The sequence below is a fragment of the Corapipo altera genome, unplaced genomic scaffold (assembly GCF_003945725.1).
Source record: "Corapipo altera isolate COAL_440 unplaced genomic scaffold, ASM394572v1 0, whole genome shotgun sequence".
Lineage (NCBI taxonomy): Eukaryota > Metazoa > Chordata > Aves > Passeriformes > Pipridae > Corapipo > Corapipo altera.
In genome coordinates, this window is record NW_020884872.1 from 14,171,934 (window position 1) to 14,198,159 (window position 26,226).

Consider the following 26,226-nt stretch of genomic DNA (forward strand, 5'->3'; position numbering starts at 1 on the left):
GTCACATCACAACTGTATCTTCATTAGTTGATAATTTGGTTCAACAGGGAGCTGAACAAGAGATGGAAGTATCTGTCACTGAGGGTTACACATCAATACCTAAAAGCTATTCAGAATCTGCTTAGAATTTCTTCTTCAGAATAGACTTAATTTTGTCCTTTAGGCTAAATGTTGTCTTTGTCCTATTTCCCCAGTATAGCCACACTGCCCGAAAGTCCAGTTTAGACCCCCTGGAGCACATCTGCTGCATGCCCAGAGACTTTGCTGTTATTTCTTCTAAAAGGCCTCTCTTCTCTGAGATAAGGGTGCCACACAAACCCAACCAGTGCACAGTAAATGGGGACACTGGAAGCACCCCCTTCAGAGCTACGTTCCTGCTGGAGATGCACCACATGCTATTTCTTTAGAAAAATACTCTTTTCTATTGGAAAACCAAAGGACAAAATGGTTTTATTTGAAGGATACATTTGATTCATGAATTAAAATAATCTCTCCAACATGGTCTGAAAGGGCTACTCAACAGGAAACCTAAAATCTCTTGCTGGACCAATACACACTTTAGATTTGTTACTTCCAAAAAAAAAAAAAAGACAGAAGACATGAACTGGAAAGCTCAGCTTACTCTAATGCTACAGGACCACCAGAGAGAAGCAGTGACCTGTAAGGAAACACTGATCTCTCACAGTTCAAGCTTCAGAGCTCAGCTGCTTTGATCTGCAGGGCTGATGTGTTGGGAGAGATGACTCCTAATGTTGAACAGCAAGATCCAAACTGTAATGGGCTTTGCAGCTGGACATCAAACATCTCAAATGGCAAACAGAAAAAGCACAACTGTGGTTACAAAACTACTATCTCACATTAACATTACCATGCTACTGTGTTTAACACGGAGACATTGTGCTTTTCTGGGATCTTTCAGACAAAAAAGTCTGCCAGTGTCTGACTCGGAAGAGTAGAGTTGGAAAGAAAAGGGACAGAAAATTTTTTCAAATGGAAGAGATTTTGGATTCTTATTGTTTCCTAGTAGTTAAACTGTATTGCAAGCAGTAAACATGTCAAGATCAGCAGGTCAGCTCACATGTGGACTATCATGATCTTGCTCTGGCCATGCTGCTTAGATGTTTCTCCTCCCATCTATCTGAATCAAAACTTTACGTGTGTGTGTGTTGTGTGTTAAAGGAAGCAGCTAGTGACTGTGTTTTTAAAAGCAGGAGACATCCTGCTTTCTCTAAAGCACTACTCATTTTCACAAATGCTTTAACATACAAAGGCTTTTTCCCTTGACAACAGAGTGCAGTTTCTTGGTCGACTGTGAGCACCTCCAGGGTGTCACAGTGAGTGAAAGAGTCAGTAAAAACAGCAGAAAAGTCATCATGACTGAAGCTTCCTGACATAGCTTTAAATTATATTCATGAATCACAAAAGATAAGAGTTTTGAGGGAATGCATTAAGATTTTATTTTTATCTTTGCCCCTGGGAAATTAAATCCATTAGTAAGTCATGAAGAGAAATTGTTCCTTTTTTAATCCAAGAGAAATTCAACTGTAAAACCCATTCTCTTTATTTCATATATTTTCTAGATTAAGCTCAACTATGGTTCTGCTGGGTTTGTTTAGTTTTGCTAATCTCACTGATGATGTCTCTAGCTGTAGGCCTGACTCTCCAGAATTTTGATTTAAAGGATGATTTTTTTAAAATTTTCCTTATTTTAAGACAGGTGGCATTTACACAAGTTCTACAGCAGAATATCTATATATATTGGTTATAACCCATGGACATCCTGCCCACAGCAGCAGCAGAAAACAGAAAGGAAAAAGGCTATCAGATTGCAGCTCCTATGAGAGGAAGAAAATAATATTCCTATTTTATTGAGATATTAACAGAACCTCACAGCAGATCAGATGCAGCAGCTGTAAATACCATGTAGGTATTTTGCATTTCCCACAGGATGACACTCTAGCAGGATAAAACAAACATTTCTGACAGCTTCATTTCAAGAAAATGCCATCAAAATCTTTGAAAGAGATCGCCTAAATCATTATGGAACAGTTCGGTGTTGTTTAGTGATTGTTCTGTATTAATTGAAGATCATGGATAGAAGCCTTTCCCCCCAAAATTATCGTTTTGCTCACCTCCTAACAGACAGCCAGTTCTTTGAATATGGTGTACAAGGAAAGGAAGTTGTATTTCAAAGGCTTTTGAAAAGTAGTCTATTATGTTCTACTTGATCTTTAATGCCTTTAGTGAGAATTAGTACACTGGTAATAAGTGTTCCTTTCTACAGGCATTACTCAGAAGTTCATGCAGAAATATATGGTTATTTGTCAATGTAAGGGGATATCCATTTTCATGCATTCATTTATTACAAAATGAAGATTGATAGATGGAAAATATAAAAGCTGTTTGTCTAATTCTGCAGCAAACTCCAGCATAACAGCCTAAACATAATATAGATATTTATCTTTTATTCACAGAGCAAAATAACTCCAAGGCAGCTGCTTCCTGTCTTGATCAACTGCAGCATTTTAGGTAAGAACAAATCAAATCTGCTTCCCCTGGTCCTTAACTGGGAACAACTCTTTCAATTCTGAGTTAAACAAGCACAAGCATCTCTGCTGTCCAACATGCCATTGGTCCTCAACAGCCAACTAGCACACGTTTGCAAGCAAAATGTAGTCTATAGCAAAGGGAAAGCATTAACCACAGGTAAGGTCAAAAAGGTTTCCAGGCCTGAACATACAGTATTAACAATACTTACATTTTCTGTTGTTCCAGTAATTACATGGAGACCATCATATGTTGACTTAATGTACATACCCTAAGAAAAAGACATCATGGGAAAGAATTTTTAAAGTGTTTCACAAACCATCACCATCCAAACAAAATTTGCATATCTCTAAAAGAATCTCTCTTTTCTTTTTGCTTTCTTTAAGATTTGTGGATTTTAACACATGCCATGAGGAATTTGTCTCTAATAGGAGAGTGCTTTTTGATACACTTCAAGAGGAACCACCCAAATTATTTTGGCCCTAATTAGCAATAGGAAACTAAAACTTTTGCCACAGTTGTGTCCATAAATACTTCCCAGTTTTTTCAATACACTCCTTCAACTACAAATATAACAACACCTGATTACAAAAATCCCCAAAATTACAGATTGCCTTAGTATGACCAATACTTCCATTTTGCTTTGAAAACTGGATTGGGTTTTAAAAGATCTGGAGTCTACAGCAGGTAACACTACAAACGTAACTTTCAAACTGCAAATGACCACTCAGAATTGTGCCTGCAAAATGGCTGCAAGATTTTCTCACAGCCCCACTTATCTCAGCGGACAGTTCAGCTATAAAACTCAATGATGCAAACTTAAACATCAACTTTGTTAGCTATCCCAATTCTTTCAAAAAACACGAAGAAGGAGGGATAGCTTATGAACAGACAGAAGTTCCTGCATGGGTAGTCTAAGACAGTGTCTCAAATATGATTTTTCATCAAGCCTTAATTCAAACATTTTAACATCATCCACTATGATACCGAGAGAAGGAAAAAGTAGACATAATTGACAGACACTGAGCATTCAACAACTTCCGAGTAATCTCCTTTCCCCCAATCACTTCACGAAAGCAGGTAAATATCCTCTCCGTAGACTTTTTCTCCTTTTAATCACAGTGCCACAAAGAAATCTGTTCCTACCTGAGGAACAGAGTGCACTTACTAGTGAATACGTATGGTTAAGAGGCAAAGAGGATGTATCAGGTTGGATTAACCTGATTTGGGACTAGAACTCACAGACATTTTGGTAGCAGAAACAAGGGAGTACACCTCACTTAACAAAGTGGATAATATCCCCAGTAAAAAAAGCAGGGACTTTATGAGTTTCTCAGGATAGGGGGCTCAAAAGTAAACTCAAATTCTGTTCTGCACAATTACATAGTGGTAATGGCATCAAACCCAGTTGTCATGTTGAGCTGCCACAGCTCGAAGGCAACAAATCAAGAATCTGATCACCTAGGTAACAAACCAAGCTCATTACTACACAGTCAGAAACCTCTAACATCATCCTTAAACTTCCAGCATCTCTATGTACCTTCAGTAATTTGTCCATCAGTTGGCTCCATCATGCAGTTTCCACTTAATTATATCAAATATAGAATGGCTTTTTCATACATTTATCCTCACAACACCCCTGTGAGGTAGGGAAACACTAATATACACACATCTTACAGAAAGTGTAAGGAGCCACAAAAGAGGCTGAGATACGTTGGTACCTGTTATTTAGCACACATACCTGTCCTCAAACCACCAACAATCAGGGCCTAAATCCCTCTCAGGATCCAGATCTAAGTGACTGGGCCATATACCCTGCAACATGGCAAGAGTTAAAATCACAGTGACCATGGTGACAGGAACACTGAGTCAGGTCCCCACAGAGACCAATTTCTGAAGAAATTAGTGAGTTACTGCTTTTAACTTTAAACATCAGGGTGAAAGCTGAGGATACAGTCTCACACTTAATGGCTATGCAGTGTTTAGTTTTGTGCAAAGTATTATTCCAAAGGATAGTAATGTCATCCAAGTGTGCTATCACAGTGAAGTGCAATTCACATCCAATCTAGTCTTTTCCACAAATTTAAAAGACTTTGAGAAAAGAAAAGAGGAAAAAGAACTTTTGCAGAATGGTCTTTAAAGGCTAAGATCAAGACTTTGCACATATTAAGAGGTAAGAGAGAAGTTGAAAAAAAACCCATCTCAGATTGTATTTTGTGCACATGTGTAAAATTAATAAATGTTACATTAGTACCATGTCACATTAATTTTGCAAGAGCAAGAATTAATAATTCTTGTTATAGAGCAGCTTTTAAATGAGGAGAGGTAACATTTTGCAACAGAAAACTGAGCCCCTTTTAGCCACGTTCCTCCACTCCTCCTTTTAAGGGAACAATATATGGGAAATGGTACAGAGAAGAGAATGTTTCTGGCTTCAATTGTTTTATCTGGAATGGAAATAAGAATACCCAAGGCATTTACAAGTTTCCCCCTCTCTGCCTCCTTGTGGCTGCACAATATCAACAGTACTTTCAGCAATCAAGAATACAGGGGAGATCAGTGTGCACTGTTCATTTGTACTGAAACATTGTTAGATACGCATCTTAGGTATTCAAAGATAATGCCATGGTCCCTAAGAATTTACAAGAATCAGTTACATCAAATGGAAGGAAAGATAATTCGGTTTATATGACTAAAATAACCATAAGGTAACCAACCTAATAATCAGGAATAAATGTATGTCTGGATTAAAGAACAGGTAAGCCATGCTTAATTACATGCAAGATTATTCTGATCAGTTATGGGTAGAACTCTAATTTCAAACCGAACATTACATTTTATCTTGGTGATTCAGTTAAGGGTTGGAAAAGAGACCTTGTGACTTTTTCTTTTTTTTTTCCTTTCTTTGTTTTTGCCTTTTTTTTGTAACACTGAAAACAGAATATTATATACTTCTAAAATATTTTATGCAATGCTGGATAGAAAAGAAGATACTAATGCCATTTTATCACATACGTTTTTACTTTCAGTGACACTATTTTAATGGAGCCCTCAAAAGATGCACGTGCCTCTTAAACCCCAAACAGCTCACACAATCCTGTTCATAATTATTTCCCAGCTTCTCCAGTATTTCAAACAAAAAAAAATTCAGGAGAAATATTAGGAATAGTAGTACATTGGATTCCTGGAAAGGGAATCAGCAGTGCACCTTTAATCAGCTGCCATACCCTGTTGTATCTATGACTTGTATTTTATTAGTGATTTTTTTAGATGACAGGTGTCTTTTGTGTTTGCTTCAACAGGTAAAAAGGAACTCTGATCAATCACTCTCATGTTCTGGTGGATTTACCTTTGCATTTCTGAATCTAGTAAGCTTGAACACACATCACAGTACCTTACCTGACTGGGATTAAAGTGATTATATGAACGTGAAAAAATTGAAATTCAAGATTAACCGTTGCTACAGTTCTCTGATATTCTGCCCTATAGTAAAATAAAGATAAAATAGGAAGTGACTGTTGCAGAAAAAATACCCAAGGAAAACTTGGCTTCCTGCTTTTTGTCTTAATACACTCACTGTTTTCAGTCAAGCAGCAATATTTTTAAGTTTGTTTCATGGGAAAAGATACTACCTAAGCTAGTCAGTTTTGTCTCTTTGTAGAACATCAGTAGAGTAAAAACACACAAAATTTAATTCTGCTTACTAATACAGAGGAAACAACTTCGAAGTCCTCAAATTAAAATAAAAAAAGGGAAAAAAAAGGAAAAAAGAGAGGATCACACATGGGAGCAGGCTGGTGATTGCAAAGTTGACCACATTAGTCCATTTTATGTTTTTTTAAATAACTTTCTACCCTGAAAACTCTTTTTACCCTTACAACCCACAGTGGCTATGCAGTATCTCTTCCCCCTGTAACACTCCCTGGAGAACACACGAATGCATCCAGTCACATAACCACACCTGGGAAAGAGACCAGGGATGGGGGTGGGGGGGAAAGGGGAAAGAAAACCAGAACACCAATCCCAAAACAGACCCATAACATTGCTTTGCCCAGTACACAAGAGGTTCCCCACATCACAACAACATTTTCTGCTTGACAGGTTTACTTGCTTGACAAGTTATTTAGTCATAGATGGTAGCTAGTTTTAATATCTATAAGACATGGTAACCCTGCAACTCATTTACACATTCCTTCTGCATTCAGGTATTGGTCTGACAATTTACATTTACCTCTGACAAATACTTACGTTTCCACAGGAAAAGATCAAACACAGTGAAGGAACTATTTGTGCTTATTAAAACATTCTGATAGTGCTCCAATCTTTTTTAAGTTGTAAAAACTTCAACCATTATCTTAATTCCATTGTATATTTACCATGAGTTTAGGGAAACACATTGTTTTCCAAACTTTTAATTTCCTTCTCTTCTTCTTTCCTTTTCCTCTCCCAGATTTACTTTAGCTTCTTAGCTATTGAATTTGAGACGTGTTAGATATTCTGTTTATGATAGGTGACAAAAAAATCTTCCCAGTTAGCAGCCATCCTTGTCTTTTTCCTTCTGCTTGAAGCCTTTCCGTCCTTACAGAACATTTTATTTAGTGCTTGGTAGAGCCAGCACAGAACTGTCGTGCAGGTCAAAAATCTATAGGAAAGTTGATCATATTTCCACCTCCATAATTGCACAAATCCTGGAAGAAGGTCCAGAAGTTATCGAGCTTCACATTCATCCAAGTGCTTGTGATGTGCAGAGAACATTCTCACCTCCAAGCTCCACCATAAATTCTTACACTGACACACTTAGCACTCAATAGGGCAGTACTGATATGCATTCACTGTATCTTAATTGAAAGATGTTAGTTTAAAAAAACAAAGAAACAAAAGCCAAACAACCCAAAAGCATATAAAGCACCAAGAACAATGTGACAAAGGTGATCTGTTAACAAGATTGGCACTGATACAAAGAGAAAGGTTATGATATTCACCCTTCTCGTGCAAACAGACTTTCCTTGGTGTCTGCTCTGGAGAGCTCACAATCTACAGGAGACGGCACAATGCAGAGGCAACAGAATAGTGGAATATGGGCAAGGATGAAGGGAAAAAATATGACTGTGTCAAAACAGCATTGTATCCTTCTAAGGCTTGTATACTGCATGACTGCTATCTTCCTTTTCAGAAAAAAATACATATAATTATTTTTATGACAATGACACAATAATCCTCAGTCAGCATCAAGACCCTGTTGAGTTGGTTCACAAACACAGTAAAAGAAAAAACCCTGCCTGAAGACCTTCCAGTTTAAACAGACAAGACAGACACAGGGTGTAAAACAGAGGCACAAAGAAGGAAAGAGATTCTCTCATCAGCTACCCAGCAGGAACAGACCCATGAAACATATTCTTATTTACAAAAAAACCGTTCAACATTTTTCAGTCAGTAATGGTTAACATCAACCAACACAAAGACTTAAATGAGGGGAAAACACCACAATAAAATAGTCACAAAGACAGAAAGAAAAAAAATTAAAGTTCAGATATAAATGGACAGAACTCATAAAAAGGTGATCAAGAGAAAGGGGAAGAAGATTTCCTAATTACAATAGAAGAGAGGATTTTAAAAGGTTGACTGCAGTAAAGTGATATAAGAGCTAAAATTACAGGAGTAAGGGCAGAGAAAAGAGGGAGGGGAGAATCCATGAAAAGCTGATATCCTGAAGGACAACTTCAAAACGGATTCAGAGATAAAAAAGAAAGCTAGTGCAGGAAGGGAAAACAAATTGCAGATTAAAACATAGGATAGGGCAATATTTACTCATCCAAGTGTTTGGGATTGTTCTCATATTTTAATAATGATTTTCCAAAAGAATGAAAATTAATTTAGTGTACAATTGTTCTAAATACCTTGGTATACCAGGATTTGTCAAAAAAATAAATCAAACCAAAACCCAGCAACAACCGACCCACAAACCAAAATATTCTCCAAAAGTACAAAGTCCAGACAACTTTAAAAACATGCTGCAAAGAGTACAGTTCTTCAAGAAGATTCAAGAAAATGGTATGAGAATAAGTTTGGGCAGAAGTTACAAAAGCTCTTTCTTTAGGCAAAAAAATGTTTAACAGCAGTCTGATCACCTTCTACTCTACCTTCAAAAATTATGGGAAGAGCTATTATAAGAGACGTAAAGTCATACAGCTAGAATTGTTATCAGTGGGCTTTTCCCATGCAGTGGGTGTTGGATTACTTGAGCAAACAAAAGGTCAATGGTCAGCTCTTTAAAAACAAATGCACGATGGCTGCACTGAGAGCCTTTACAAGAATGCAGAGTTCTTGCAATAAAATTCAATGAGTTACTTATCAGGAGGGCTACAGAGCCCTTGAATAACATAAAATAGCTTTATAACCCAGAGATACTATGAAACATTTTCCAGAATTTGACAGATTTTGTTCACAAGCCCACGCAAACTTCTTGGTTGAGTTGATCTTAGTAATTTAAATCCCTTCAGACTTCAAGATCCTAGAACAATCTGAACCATTTTCCAGAAGTTGGTATAAATGGCAAGAACTTCTTACTCATTTCTCCCTGTTCACCAAACTCTTTGCATACTTCAGTCAGCTTTACAAAATACATCCCTGGTGGCCCAGCTGCATGAGAAACCAAACTAGCATGGGTAATCAAACTATTTTCAAGCTTTAAAACAGGAAAGGCTAAAATGTCCTATTCCTTTCCATATATTCAACTGATTTTTAAAAAAATCACTTTCTCATCCTGGATGGTGGGTTTGATTAACTGCGTACTTCTTACCAGCCCTTCACTTGGCTTGATGTTTGTAAGCTGGATCACTTCGAGGTGGGCAGACTGAGAAACCAGTGGGTCAGAAGAGAGTGAGATTATGTGATCACAGACTCCAGAGAGAGTTTTACACTGGTAAAGAAAAAAGAAAAGAAAATGTCACAATAAGCACTGCAAACTATTTGTGTATCAACATACAATTTAAACCATCATGTTTTGCAAGTATGTACAAGGCAGACAAAAATAAGGAGGAGAGGAAAAGGCCTCAGTGAGTAGTGCAATACAAAATACATTTTCTGTGATGACCTCAAACTAACACAGCGCCAGAACAGGAAAGAATAAGAGGTAAATGCTTTTGCATCTGAGTAGAGAGAAATAGGGGCTGTGGGAGCTGCTCTCACGCATTCTCTGGGCTGTGATTGAGCACAGGGGGAGCGTGTGCTGAGCTCCAACCTCCACCCTGCCCACACCTTTTGCAAAGACAGTAAGTGCCCCAAACCCCACTAATTTCCACTGAATATGCAGAAGTTCAGCACAGATAAAAATCAGGCTCTTAATTATGCCAGGCAACTCCCATTAACTCTGAAGTTTATTCTACACTAATAAAACATGCTAATTGCCTTTGGACTGGATTTCTTATGTTCTACAGCTGCCAAGCATGATTTACTATTGCAGATATGAAGATTACAACAAATCACCACTACAGGATGGGATAACTCTTATACCAGTTATCACTGGCAGCCTCTTCGCAGCAAGACAGGAAAAGTTTCTAAAAAGGCCGGGACTGTCAAATTGGTACTGTTTATCTCCTGATCTCTCACTTCCTGAAAACCCTCTTCTCATGAGGAAGAAAAGCTGTGAGGTTTTCCTATCTTTCTCTCATATTTTTGGAAGAAAGTGATCTTTGAGAGTTTCAAAGTTTTCCATGAAGTCATCTTTCAGCAACTTTAAATGAATTCCCTGTTTAGATTTCCAGATACAATTTTGTCAGCAAATTCAGGGATTAGAACATTCTTCTGGTCCCAAAACTGCAGGTCTCTCCAAAATCAATTAAGAACCAGCTTAACTGCTTTCAAATTCAAAAGATGAAACCTAATCAGTCTCCTCAAAAGACTGAAACACAACTGCACACAACTGCTGCACCAGCCAATCTTCCAAGACTGCAAAGTATAGTTGTTACAGTAAAAAATATCTACTACAATGTTATGGAAAAATAATATAACTGGATATAGCCTCCTTGCCAAACCACCATTATAATTCCAAATGACAATCTACAAATATGTAAAAAAAAAAAAGATAAAAAAATTTAAGTTATAAAAGAAAAAAAGAATAAATCCAAGTACAGTGAAATCTTAATCCTGTTACATACGAGGACACTGTGATTTTCTCCTCTTCAAATTATTTACAAACAGTTAAAAGTTTAGGTTCGTATATAGATCACTTGTTTTGTTGAGAAATAATGTTTCAGGATGGAAAAAACAAACCAGAATCAAATGGAAAATATAATAAAATTTTTATTACCAATATGACCTTCTTCCAGAAAAAATACTACTTTCAAGTATAGCCACACACACCACCCCTTCTGCTTTGTCATGATGCAGAATCATTACTGAATAAAAGAAGCCAAGAAATATATAAAATGAGGTCAAGAATATTTTGTGTTTTACCTGAAATAGGAAGAAGTAAAAAAGTGAACTTTATGGAAATTTGTGTTTCTTTTAATGGTTTTTGGATACACAAAAATTGTGTTGACCTGACATTTTTAAAACATAAAAACTATATACAATTCCATAATAAAAACTAAAAATTAGATTTCTGTTTGTTTGGCTTTTTTCAACACAGTGTTGGCATGCTATTTGTATTTTCATTTTCATACCTCTTGTAATTGCACTGACAATTATTGAAAAATTGTTGAAAAAAATTACAAAGCACTCAGCTCTCCATATGCAAAGTGAAGAGACCTACATTATAAATTACTCTCTGCAGACGAAAACAGATATAACTTTAGGCTTGCATTCACCCACCTATTCTTCCTATTAATCTCCTCTAAAACTACTAAATTTATGGAGTTCTTAGCAGTTTCAGAGAAACTTTTGCTTGTAGTGAACTATTTTTTTCTCCTATTTTTCAACTGTTGCATTTCAGAGAGATGCCAAAATGAACAGACAAGGAGAGTTCCTACCACCCAACACAAGGTATGTCAGTCACAGACATGGCTCCTCATTAAAAGAAAAGTCCTCAGCTGCCTTGACAGAGGATGGGGAAAGGTGAGGAGCTGGGCAAGTCTAGGATGTGGCACAGAACAGAAGCCTAAGCTGAGCTGCTCCCTGGAGCAGCTGCTCTCCCTCTGCCTCTCCATAAGAGGGGTACAGCATACACTGCACAGTAAGTCTGTGGAGATCAGCATTCCAATACTGTTATATTGGTTGCCATTCTAAAACAAGGTGGTGTGAATCTTCCCCAAGAGGAGCTCTGGGAACACTGGATGTCAAAATCACCAAGTTGTTAGGATAAAAAAATCTCCCACATGCTTCAGTGCATTTCTAAAAAATTATTGTCTTTTGGGTCTTGCAGCTTCCTTAGATATTCACACTGCAGTCCAACAGCAGGTTATCATACCCATTCTAAGCAGAATAAATGTGCCACAGCAAAGTCTCTAGAAAAGACCTTACGCCTACAGGATGCACTTTCAGATTAAGGCTTCAAATTCTATGACCTTTCCAGAATGTAAATGCTCATTCAACATGTGGGGATGCATGCACAACTACCTTCCTAGAAATTATACGTAGGGCAAAACTGCTGCATTACTACAAAATATTTTCCGCTTCATGAGTGCCCAGAACTCACCACAGTGAATACAAAAGTTTAAGACAGATAACTTCTAAAGTTTGATTAAATGTTATCAGGTTTATTATCGTGTATGAGTATCAGAGGTGACTGGGAACAGCAAAAGAAAACAGAAGGTACAAAAAAAAAAAAAAAAGAAAACTAACTAAAGTTCTTGAATTACTTCTCTCAGTTTCTGACCAACAGAACTAGCTATCTAACAGAGCACTAGTGGGCCCGAGTGATTCAGTAAGACAACATGCCATAACTAACTGCACCCATAAAGAGAGCTGCTCAAGAAACAGCCGCTCTGGATAATGAGACCTAATCACAGAATCATCTGCTTAGTAATTATGGAATAGTTCTGTCCAGCAAATTCATTTAATTGAAAAATGTTTTCTTTGTGTGTCCTTTCCTTTGGAGGGGAAAAGATGTTTCCTGTAGGAGGATTATGAATTTAAGATTCACTGCTATCGCACAGCAAATTGGCATATTCACTTTCCCTGGACTTCCAAGGAATGACTAACTAATTTGGTTTTAATTAAACTGCTCTTCTAATTTCAGAATACTAAGCATTTTATTTCAGTTTTCTTGTTCTGGGATAGTTTCAAGACTTGGGGAACAAAAAGTAATTTTTTTAAACTAGGAACCTGGGTGCTGTCCAACCATCCAAAACTTGCAGTTGCTATGAGAAAATAACTCCTTTACCTTCTTCTGAAAGTATGAGAAGCCTGCTTGTGTTACATACTTACCGAATCTTGCAAGTTTCCCTATAAACTATTGGACACTTAAATATTTTTGGTTAAATATTTCTTGGTTAAAGAGTTGAACCATAAGCAGGATCAAAAATTTATTGGACTTATGTTAAAGGCAGAGATTGTCATGAACTCTGAGCTTGTCCAGAGCCAGGACAACAAAAAGCCCACTCTTACACAGCAGATATTCCCTCCCCTCTGCAAAGAAAGGGTACACAGGCTCTCACTGGAAACACGTCCAGAGGCTGATACAGGCAAAATAATGCATTTTTCCTTGCCTTTACTCTCAGGAACATCTCATTCACAGTTTGTGGGGTTTTGTTTGAGGTTTTTTTGGGGGGATGTGTATGTCTGTCGAGGATGGGAGAAGGAGGAAGTGGGAAATTCAGGCCCAGGAATATATTGTCCAGCTCTGGGACATTTTCATAGGGTACAGCTTTACACGAGCTTTTAACTAGAGGCTCTGAATGCAGTTACCATCCAGTGCCTTGCCTGTGCCTAGCACAAAAGCAATGTCAATTTAATGGAGACAATATGCTATTGCACTTAGAAAGTTCCCACATAAACCACCTGTGACTTCCCTGTGCTCCTCTTCCTACATAGTTCCTACCAAGGCTCATCAGGTTCATCCCGTATTCACTCAAGCAACAACCCTGCCTAAATTTTAAGTTATGTTCTATGTAACTTTACTTCTAGCTTGACTAAATTTTCCCTAAACACCCCAGACTTCACTGGAGCTTTCATCCCAGCACATGCAAATCCAATTTGAGAAATTATATAGGTGAGATAAATCCAGGGGGTTTAATATTAATTTTTAAAATGATTAATTATATAAAAAATAAATTATTATTTTATTTTATGAAAAAAATGGACTGATATAATACTTTGCATGTAGGCTACTCAATTAATTTCAATAGAAGAAATGCTACTCATTTTGTTCCAAAAAATTTATGAACACATAATTATTCAGGACAAGCTGTATCATAGAAGTGTATTTTAGTGCCAGTAAAATCAGATGGTAGTACTACCTTCTCACCTTTTCTCTCTAATGGTAGAGTACTTTTGGATGTTTTCTAAAACTACACTTCTCTTTATGAAAACATTGTTAATGAGATCAAGTTCCTTTATCTTTTGTAACTGTTGACTGCCTGCTGCAATGCAGTGTTAGTTACAGTAAGAAGCCACAGGAAGCTGAGGACCCACTAGCTCCCACAAAAATCAGCAGGCATTAAAATCCCCAGCCTTCCTCAAGCTGCACTCAGCTTCCAGAGTGCAAGGTAGCTGAACAAAGGGAAAGAATTTGTCCACATTAGAAAAAAAGCAAGTTACAAATTATTAACTGAGAGAAATCAACAGATTATTATATTTTCTCCTTTTGTTGCACAGTCCCTGTTCTCACTATAAGCCTTCTAGCAACAACTTCAGTTCTCTTTTGCAGTAACTCTCTATTCAAGTGACACACTTGTAATTGCAGATTGAAGCTACACCACAATCTTTATGTGTAAAGTTAAATGATTCAAAGGAGCACAAAAATATCACCACACAGCACCTAGTTGTTTGGTAGAAATTCAAAGGGAAACATTATCTTTTCCCCAGTAGGTAAGTACTTTATGCCCTACAGCATTACCTACAGGTAATACTTAGTTTCTATCTGTATTTTTGGATCATAGGGTACCAATTTCTAACAGCTTTTCCATAATTATTCCTTCTTTCAGCCAGAGGGATAAGGACCTAAAGGTGACTAAATTAGATTTCTATCTGTTCCAATTCTCTGTGGCTACTTCAGTATGTCCTGGGAAAACATCTGTCTTCTGCAGCAGAGTGCAAGTAGCTAAGGACATGGTTTTCCCCCAAACTCTCTATCTGTTTGATTCAGGCAGCTCTATGGTCACCAAGTATTTCTGATCAAGCAAACAGACTTGTTTGTCCCTGTCCTTAATTTTACCCAGGTTAGTGACCAAGCTTAAATCTATCTTGCCAAGTATTTCAATACTGAAGCATCCTGGCTGAAACACATTCCCAGGGCTGAGAGCAACAACAGCACCAGCCTCCCTCATCAAGTTCCTCGCCTATGCCATTTGAATGAGGGAAAGGATATCAATAAGACATATGGATGTTCAAGGCTAAAAGTATGCAAAAACATCTGGGCACTGTTAACTTTAATCTGTTTGGGAAAAAAAAAGAAGCAGCTCTGCTAGTTACAGCTGTTTCAAAAAATGAAGTCTAATCAGAATGCTTAATCCAAAACAAATAATTATTAATAAAGTAATTTTAGTCCAAAACATTGCTTGTATTGTATGGAATACATCAATAACTCCAGCAATATTAAAACCAAGTGGGCCTGAACTGGCATTTTTACATATATGAAGTTTAAACTGTGAACTACTTCTTATTTTGGATGCAAAAGGAGAGGCTTCTATTAGAATGAAGCTTGCTTGGTTTAGTTTGCAAGGTATAGGCTCCTGAAAAAAAGAAGGTAGTTACTTTTCCATTTTTCTTTTTTTCTTTTATAAGACTGTAAAAATGATACCTTTGACAATGTATTTTTAGTCCTTTATAGTTCTATAACAAATATTCAAATATAGTGGGCAGGAGCAAATTACTGTCACTGTGGTTTCAACAAGGCTGTTACCAAAAGAACATTCTGATCCATTGCTTGTTCTTTTCTCTTTCAACTTAGTAATTCTTTTTAAATTTAAATAGCTCATTTGTTTTTCAAAAAACTTCTTAATATTAGCTTCACTCTGCAGATTCACTTTCTACCATTTCCCAACTCAAAAAAACTGCATTTTCATTTTGCAGGAAATGCAGCCCAATTTTAAAAGAGTGAAATTCCTTAGGAAAACATTCGCTTTTTTTATGGAATTAAACTAAAATACTTAAAAGAAAGACTATTAAAATTTTTCAGTTAAAACTTATTATTAATCTGACTAGAGCCTGGTTTCTACTTTCTATAATTAGTCCTTCTCGCTTTGTGCTCCCTTTAATACTTTATTGCTTCATATGGATTAATCTGTACTGGATATTTCCATCACATACAGCCTTGAACAGCTGGATGGAATCAATTCTTCAAATATTTTAAAACTCCATTTACACTTTTGCAATGATTAACTTATAATTCCCCAAATAAGCAGAACTGACAACCTTTTAAGCTGAGCAGTTTTACAAACATTTTACCATCTTAAGCTAAATCAATACAAAGATTCTAAATATAAACTAGCAAGAGCAGACTAATTTTCAGTTTTGAAGTAAATACTACACCTGTGGCTTATCCTTTCATATTTAGGTTCAGTGTATTTTAAAACTTGTTCTTCTAAAATTAATATTTTCTATAGCCATCTACTTCTGTTGGTATTATTTTGTGGTACAATTTACTTTCTGGTTATACCAACAAATTATTATTATTTAACTATTTATTTATTACATTGCTTACTGAGCAATATCTAATCTGGAGAAAACATACTGAGAAATGAAGTGGCAGAAATACGAAGCACTTCTCTGTATCCATGTATATTTCAGAAATATCAATATTTTAATGAGCAAAACCCAACACATTATTCGCGTGTGGTTTTACGCTTCTTATTCCACAGAAACCAAGTGTTTCTGTGAATAAAGTCACAGGGAAAAAATCAAACTTTAAGAAACATAGTTGTCTTTAAAATAATTGCTTCAACACTCCTACAATCCTGGGGCAAAAAATTGTAGAAGAGACATTTTTCCCCAGGCACATTTTGGAACTCCATTTAGAAGAAATAAACAAGTTTAAGCAGGTAATTTCTTCTTAAAACTTTGTAATTCTTCAATTAGACCCTCTTTCTTTAGATACATTCTATGTGTTTACTTGAATAACAGAGATTAGTTTAATACTTAACCTAATACTATGAGTGGTAATCAAAACGCTTTTCTAAAAAATTCGAAATTGCTTGGAACAAACAAAAATATTTCTTTCTGGAATATAAGCTGAAGCTATAGAGGTCCGTCTCCACAGAACACCATTTCTTAAAATGTATCAGTGATACCCAGAGAGCTAACATGGGAATACATGAATTGACATTAAAACATACTACCTATGCACAAGGTGATTCAGCAATCTCCACATGAACACCCACACAGCCACTTCTGAAGGAAAGAGGGCATTCATCTGCTTTTCAAAAGAAACTACTGCCTTTAGAATACGAACACCTGAACTATTTTTTGGCCCTACCTAATTAAAGCAAACCAATCAGTCATTTATTTGAGGATCTTGCCTACTTCACCATGCTTTAGAGGAAGATATGAAGACTCAGTGACAGGTAAACTTTGGAGGTTTCCACGTTTGCACTTCAATAGTGGAAGTATGGTCTCACAACCCCCTCTGTGCCCACTGCATCTTCTTGTTCTCCAGCTTGGAACTAAGTAGGCTCGCTCCAGGGGAAACAGGGCAGCATTCCCACAGGAGATGTGTGCTTACAGAGCTCCAGCCCTTAACAACAGCACAACAGGCCAAAATAACACTTTTCACCATGTGAACAATGAAGATGTTCAACCCAGAACACAAGTTCAACATAAAGTAAACCACTGGACCACAAACAGGTAATGTGGACAAAAATCTACTACTTTGATCCAACAGTCTGCTCCTATCCTATTTTTTAATCTACTGTTAGATTGCTCCCCCCAGAATGTCTAATGGGCTAAACCCACAACACATTTTTCTGTCTTCCAAGGAGAGAGGTTAGAGGGAATTGTGACTGCTTTCAATTCCAATTCATCATCAGCCTTTTCAGCTGCATGTGTAGAATACTACCTTTCAAATTTGAAATATCATGTCAAATCCTATCTTTTACTTATTTAGTCATAGATTTACTTCTTTCACTAATTGCTTTCGGTCAGCTTTCAGTTTCCTCAAAATTGTCTGTTGAAGCCTGTATTAACTCTAAACACTGCCTTAACAGTCCTTTCTGCTGATTTGTAAAATTTATATACTGTATATAGCAAATGTCAGAACTCTCATCTCTTATAGCAGATAACAAACATGTTTTGAAAACCAGGCTATATATAATGATTTCAAAGTTATAGCACTTTAACCTCTGCCAAGATTATGCAATTAAAAACCTCCTCACTTAAATACTTGTAGAGATTGGCCTAGCATAGATGAGCTCAATAAATTTGCTAATTCATTGTGTCCCACAGCTGAAAACATGTCAGTGAAACTTAAAAATACAAGGAGACTTATTATATCCACATCACTGTGAAACCAAAGTATCAAAAGCTTATAGAACTCAGCCTGTCAAGCCTTTGATATGGGAGTAATAGGAAAAAAAAAAGGGAAAAAAAAGTACTGCAAAATTTACTGGGAGGTTCACCTTTTAAAATAAAGAAATGCAGTATTTTCTTCCTTAAGATCTATAATAAGACCAGCATAATATGAAAATGTGAAATATAGTGAATAAATTAAGCCAACTCATTATTCACTCTGAGAGATATTATCTTCATTTCTAACTTTTAGAAACAAGATCTGAGTTAACTTTATACTCACTAAAGCTCAGCCACAACATGAAACAGAAATTAATATCTAAAACTCAGGCGCAATTTTCAGACAAACCCTTGCGAAGTTCCTGGCTTCTCATATGACAGGTTTGTAACATCACGACCTATTCACAAGCAGTTCTATACATTCACTCGGTCATATTCAGACTAGTTCATTATCACACTGGCACTGCATACAAAAAGCACGAACCACACAGCTCTAAAATTCTATGTGGTCTATACAAATACATTTTTTAACAGAAATCTAAACACTACTTACCACATGAAGAATTTTATTCTCTGTTTCATATACTGTGCAATCCTGAAAAAAGTAAAGCAGAAAAGGTAGGTTAAGTTGGTCCAATCATTCCTCCTTCCTTGATTTATCATTAAAAAGAATTCAACTGAATTGAAAAGTCCTTAGGATGAAATGAAATATTTCAAAGACTTGGACAGAATGAAAAGATTCCCGTAACCAAAGTGTGAAGCCACCACAGAAAGGCAATACTGGTAAACGTTTATATCTATTCCCTAGTTCTTGTTGCTTCTTTCCTTGAGGCAGATAGCACTCTTTCTCCACTTTACATCCTTTTGACACATACCAACTAGTCCCATGTATACCTGACAAGTGCCTTCAACCAGTCACCCCTGACCATGGATAAAAATTACCTGCTTGTAGTGGTAACACTGAAAAACAGAGATACCAGCAATAGTCTTAAATGATTAAGAAAGGAAACTAAGATGAACAATTCTTGCTGACCTGAACTGACATGTTTGCACATGTTGATTGTTTATAACATAGCATGACATGGGAGGGAGGAGAAACGCCAAATAAAACACACAGGAAACTTGAGGCAGACCTTCTTGTTACACACAGCCTGCTGGGGACTGCATGTACATTCTTGCCACCTTATGTAGGATTTGAGGCAGGTTCTACAGGCAAGACTAACAGACGGGAGTCTGGGACTGTGAAAGTTTTTCTGACAGGCCAAAATCTCAGTGAATATAAAGAAATGGAGTTAGCAAGGCAGAGAGTACATGAAAGACAACCAACATTGGTGAAAGAACTACTCTTTTTTAAGAGTAACATTACGATAATTAGTGCAAGCTCTGTTTAGAACAGATGCTTTATGTCCTATCTAATAAACCACATGAAAAATGGGACTAAGTTTTCATGTTTAAAGTCTTGTTTTAAAATCAGTTTATCATGCTAGAAAAAGAACTTTTTTTATATGCAACTGTTTTAAAAAGAATGAACTTTTAATCCATGAAACACTTCCAGTGTTACTCAGGCCAGAAAAGCCAATGTGTTCTTAAGCTTTATATGAAGCAACCCATGCAGAAGTAGCAGGTTGATCAGGGAGCATTTTCCTAATAACAGCTGTTGGCATTCAGGAAACATTTGCTAGTAAGTATAGCCAGAAAGAAAATCTAACACATTTAATTATATTCAGACATCAATGAAGTATTTGCAATCTTAGTAGCAAAACACACATTTCATTGTTATATGTGGGAGGGTATGTAACATTTTCAATCTGGATACATCTATTTTCTGCATGGTTTCTTATGAATCATTTTGCAAAAATAGCAGGAAGAGATTGCAACATTTATATTGAAGAACAAAAAAAAGTGCTTTTAAACAGACATAATTATTTCATTGGTAATAAGAAGAATTTACTATAAGTTTAAACATTTGGCTTAGAGAGGATACTGTCTGAGAAGTTTCACTACTAAAGGAAGAAGGATTCTGGGTTCTCAAATACTCTATATGTTTATTACAAACAAGAAAACAGTGAATAACAGAGAAATACTGCTAAATCCTTGAAATTAATCTCTTCCATGATCATGAAGGAAGCTATATATGCTTATTTTCAGCAAACCAGGAGTATATATATATATAAAATATTCAAATATTTCTGAATCCACAAAAAACAGTAAAACAAGTGGAAAACTTCTCAGGCATCCAGTCTGTGAACAGGTTCACCCTTAACTTCTCAACATATAATTCCCTACAAATTCAGGATCTGGGAAGAGGAACTGCTAAATGAGTTCATCACATAGCAGACAGCAGACTGTTATATTACATCTTCATATTCAGGCAAGAGAAAAATTAACAGTTCTGTAAACCACAAAAGACAGAAAAACTGGAGGAGAGTGAATGCAATGTTTCCATAAAAAAACCACAAACAATTCCAAAATATATTTTTTTCCACACATGATTGATATCCAACTAAACATAATTTAAGCATGAACTCGGGGAAACATGCAGGAATGTAAAGAGCCATAGACCAGAGAAGCCCTGAAGTCTAGGATTCAAAGAAACCTAGGAAAAGGTCACCAAGCTGATCCCTGCAGCTCGTTTCAACTTCCTGCAGCCATCCCTAGAGATGAGGGTTGAGGCTGCTTCTGAACAGCCCCAAGAGCAAAAGCCACAAGTCCTTTTCTGTCATAGGCAACAGCTCATTTCCCTTTGGCTGCCTTGTGCTTTATCTTTAAGCAAGTGCTGAAGATAACTGTGCCCACCCTCTGCAAACATCCCTTAGGTGGCATGGTAAGCTGAATGCAAATTACTGGGGGCCTTTACCATTTACGGTTATTACTTTTTCATACCCATTTTAATTCAACTAAAAAAGCTTAAAGCACTTGAGAACTATGAAAAGTCTCTAATTAGGCAATTAGAAATAAGTTTTTATTCTTAGCAGCATACCACCCACACCTGGAAATGCCTCTTCTTTCCATACAAGCCTATATCTTACTCCTGAAAGATTTTCTTAAATATCTGTTTAACTACAGTATCAAAACATTGCAATTAAGGTAAGAAACAGATCATATGCAAGTTTAACGTTAACTTTTTTCTACTTCAGAAAAGCAAGAACACATAAAAATCTGCAACCAAGCTTTACTCCTACACAAGATAAAAATTTGCTATTCACTTAGTTAAACAATACTGTGATTATCTCTGAACTGAAATACACAGTTACAGTAAGGACGAGATATATTACTTTTACCTGTTTATTCTCTGAAGTTTACTATATACGTCCACTCCCATACTATAACTGAAGCTAGGCTATATGATCTTCTTCTAACCAACCAAATAAAGCTTCAGCTGAAACAGTATAATGTTATTTTCTAAATGTGGATTATTTTCTAGAAGATTAATGACACAGATTGTTAATAAAGCAACAAAAGAAGTGTTAATTTACATTTCCTGAAGACAGTCAAATAGTGGCCATAAGCAGTTTGAGAGAGAAAACTGTGACTGTCATCCACAAAAAGAGGGACATAAAAGGGAAACATGAGAGAACAAGTTTATTGCTAATACCAGATTTTCACAGTCACTCTCTCCAGCTCTGCCTCATGCATAAAGAATGGCAAAAGTGACCTTTCTGGAGAAAGCTGGAACTAGGCTAAAATCCCAAAAAAAGGGAAACATGAGGTCCAAAACTGGAAATAAAAAGAAAAGCAGTAAGGGAGAAAAATAAGAAGAGCAAGAATAAACCACACAAATTAGGGAGAGGATTCTTCTGCATTTTCAATCCTGGTATTGTTTTAAAATCTAATTTTAAGACTACCAGGCAAGGTAGCAAGACCAACACTACACTGCAGCTGAGAGGCATCACTTATTTCTCCCAGAAGCTCTGACCTTCATAACCACAATTCTGCATTATTTCTACAAAAAAAAATTGTGAGTTTTATCTGCACAGATCCTACCATAATGTCATAAGAAATAATTACTAAGCACATTTAAATTAAACCCATCGAAACAGACAGCATTGGCTTGTGGCAATGCTGCAAAATGTACATGTATCACTGTGGCCTACCCCAGACATTGCTAGAACAAACCACATGTGAAACATAAAATACAAATATTTGTGGACTTCTTTTCAAAAGCAGTATTTATGACGGTATATTTTTCCATTTTCTTTTAGTTCTACCCTCACTATTATTACCTTCTTTTTCAACATTTGTCTTCGTATGTCACAGAAGTGGGGAATGGAGTCAGCTAATTACACTAGCACTTTTCCTATCCTTTGTTTTCTTTGCACCCACGTCAATTAAATCTTAACTCAAAATGTGAAGTACTGAGATACAGAAGACCTGCCAACTCATCCTACTGCTCACATATCCCACAGGTAAAAAAATGTTCATGCAGTTAGTTCTTTAGCACTGTAACTATGGGATAACTATTCAGCAGAAAACACTTCTATTTTTGCATACATATGATCTGGTGTACAAGTTCAAGTTGGCAACCTGTCAAATTACCTATTGCAATTACCTATCAAACACGCCTCTCAGGATACTTGCAGGCTATACTCTCAAAACATACCATCATTATTACCACCACTACTACTACTATTATTATTATTCTTCATGTGTTTGCCACATATTCTAGGCAGCTGCTGCACTGCACTCTTGGCAGTCTTTAAGTTCCTGCCAACTCCATAATTTAACTTCAGAATAAAATTATGCTAGTTAAAAAAATAAAATACATACATACAAATAGTTAATGGATAAGAAATTGAGAGAAATGCAGAAATATGTGCATTATTTCTTTCAGCAACATTTCAGCATTTCTACTAATCCTTAGATCAGAATGCTCAGGAGACAGCATGGACTTCTTTTACTGTAATTTTTTGTTCAGCAGAATGCTTTAGGTGCTCATGTATATGTAATCTATTTTTTCTTACAAGGTAAGGCAATTTCTTAGGCAGAACTGATACAGAAGCAGGTTATGTGATTTTCAGCAACAAACCCCAAATCTCCCAATTCTCAGGTAACATGTTAGCCAAAAAATGTCCTTTATAAATTCATATGATAGTGGCATTGCCCAGAAGCAGGTTGTGTGATGGAGTAAACTGGAGCAACTTGTAAAGAACAAGAGCTTGCCATGAGATTATTCATTCTCCAGGTAGCTTTCAAGTCACTTCTGGTGGAACTTCTTCCCTGTTTTTTTCATTTATTTTCCTCTGCAGTCCAACTGAACTTAGATGAAGGCAATTGACATGTATGTATTTGTGTATATTGCACTGGGTTTTTTCTAGCATTTTTCAGATAAAAATGTAGGCAATTGTGTTAGGAACACCATTTAAAAGTGGTAGTAAAATCACTTGGGAAATGCATCTTTCATGAGCAACTCCACTCATCTTCCATGTCTAGTTTCAAGAGGGCACCAGCTAGATTTTATGTACTGCTTAAAAACAGATGTCTGATAGAACTGCTGTCACCGTTGTTTTTAAAGTCATGCAAAATGTTCTAGACTATGTAACTCCAGTACTCTATTTGTAACAAAAATAATGAATTATATGATTGCTAAAAGAGGGTTCAGACTCTCAGGCATTGCCAAATCTTTGGCATAAAAATCTCTCTCGAGCAACGTAGCCATTGGTTGGAATTAAACCAAGCTATCCTTTAAATCCCTTTGCTTCTCAAATTGATTAAAACTGTAACTGAATCCTTTAATAGCAGTATAAGTCAAATGGATGATCTGTCGGTCTTGCTACTTAGCAACAATAAAAAATAATTAACTTGAGAATGCTCAGACATAACTCCCAGCCCCTTCAGATTTGGTACCACACCACGAAAAATAAGTTGTTTTGGCTTCAAGGAGCCTAGTCTGAGTCTGTTCAAGTGTCACTAGCTCTAGGGAACTCATGCCATTGGCTCTAGAAAGGCTCATTTGGTTTGAATTCTGCCCAATTCAGCACTATCAAGAGAGCCACAAGACTGAGGTTTGCTGGAATTGTCACTGAGAGTTCTCACAGAAGTTCTCAAAAACAATGATGACAAAGTCTAAAGCTTTGCCAACACATGAAGAAGGCAATAGTCTTATAACTTCCAGTATACGTTGATTTATTATTACCCTTCATTGCTTTTCTTGGACAAAGCCACTGGTACAAGGGTAAGACAGGTTGAGTTCATTTAGTCTTTCACTAAAATTAGAAAATACATAGAAAATACATCTAATACAGCTGATGGCAGAAAAAAACAATGGCAGCTTTAAAATAATAAACTTGATTGATATCGTAGAATGGTTTGGGTTGGAAGGGATCTTAAAGATCATCTAGTCCCAGTACCACTGTCATGAGCGGGGTGCCACCCACCAGGCCAGGTTGCTCAAAGCCCCATCCAACCTGGCCTTGAACACTTGCAAGGATGGGGCATCCACAACTCCTCTGGGCAACCTGTTCCAGCGTCTCATGACCCACACAGTGAAAAATTTTTTCCTTATATGTAATCTAAACCTGTTCTCTTTCAGCTTAAAACTATTACCCCTTGTCCTATCCCCACATGCCCTTGTAAAAATTCTCTCTTCATCTCTCTTATAGTTCCCTTTAGGTACTGAAAGGCAGCTATAAGGTCTCCCTGGAGTCTTCTCTTCTCCAGGTTGAACAGCCCCAACTCACTCACCTCTCTCATAGGAGAGGTGCTCCAGTCTTCTGATCATCTTTGTGGACTTTCTCCACCAGGTCCACATCCTTCTTACATGGGGGCCCCAGCGCTGGATGCAGCCCTGCAGGTGGGGTTAATGAGAGGGGCGAATCACCTCCCTCAATCTGCTGGTCACACTGCTTTTGAAGCAGGCCAGGATATGGTTGGCTATGACAAAATGCTGTGTTCTATATTTCATGATGATTAAAAAACTGATGGACACCATGGAACCCTGCTCAGACTGTGATTTACAAGTATGTCTGAGTAATCACTGCAATAGTAGAACACAAATTGGCAAAATATACAGCTCTGTTCAATCCCCTCCCCTCCAACTCCCTTTACAAAACCAAAAAACTCTTAAATACCCCAAAAGCTACAGAAGTTGGCAAGCAGGTAATGTTCTCTTCTGGCAACATGCAAAGAAATAAGAGCATGACACAGTCAGAGGCTTCCTGAGGTATTTTACCACATCTTAGATTTAAGAGGTCTAGCAGGTCTTTGGATACAAAAGGTATGGCTTTAGGGACACTGACAATTACACGTTTGGAACAGAGGGAGGGAGAAAGGAAATACCTTTTTCCTGTCTTTTACCTAAAATGCAATAGCAACCTCCTCTAAGCTATACAACATCCAGTGCTTGCACAGACAATCCTTGGCTACTGCCATACAAAATTAATTTTTAAAATTACACAGATGTTGTTACAACACTGTATTTCTAAGTAACCATCCCAAAATATGCTCTTTCCACAACTTTCTTTCCACTGAGCTGCTCCAAAAGTCTCCCATCATGGCTGTTCTGACTGCCACAGTCCCAGGGAGCTCTATCCTCAGCTCTCCCCTTTTCCGTAACCTCTTCCCTGTTGCTCACCAGCCTCCTAAAATCATGCTGCTTTAATTATCATCTCTGTGCAGATGAGTCACAGATCTCTCGTCCCTTCTGTTCACATTCACAGTTCAGAATCTCCTTCTGGATATTTGCCACCAGCCCTAACACAGTGTGCTGGAAAGCTGAAATCACGTTTCTTCCCAAATGCTCCCTGTTCTCCCTTTCTTTCCCAGTCTCTGTCAATAGCTCCACCACCTTATGTCCCACAAGCTCACAACCTGGGTGCCATTTTCAACTCCTCTTCACTTCCCACACAAATCCTGTCGATTTTATTCTCATTGCCGTTCAGAAATATTTGCTTTCTTTCTCACACTACAGTTATTCAATCCCTGCAGTTCCTTGCCACTGGGTCTAGGGCATCCTCGCTCTACTATTATTCCCTTGCCCTCCACAGTGAAGCCAGAACTCACCTCTACCTGCAGAACCCACTCTGTCCTCCCCCATCAGAAACATGCATAAGGACTGACAGGGATGGGAGAAGCAGGATGGTG

General features: G+C 37.1%; 1 protein-coding gene across 6 annotated transcripts in view; it reads right to left on the reverse strand.

Moving 5' to 3' along the window:
* The window catches only part of CNKSR2 (connector enhancer of kinase suppressor of Ras 2), a 206,728-nt gene that overhangs the window by 112,119 nt on the left and 68,383 nt on the right, over positions 1-26,226 (reverse strand). For 5 of the 6 annotated variants that reach the window (XM_027637473.1, XM_027637464.1, XM_027637448.1 and 2 more), the window contains exons 5-7: positions 18,701-18,742; positions 9,347-9,466; positions 2,759-2,818 (exon numbers count right to left, since the gene is read on the reverse strand). In XM_027637473.1, coding sequence (XP_027493274.1) covers positions 2,759-2,818; positions 9,347-9,466; positions 18,701-18,742 — 222 coding nt within the window. The remainder of the gene's footprint in view (positions 1-2,758; positions 2,819-9,346; positions 9,467-18,700; positions 18,743-26,226) is intronic. The other variant, XM_027637456.1, reaches the window with a different exon arrangement.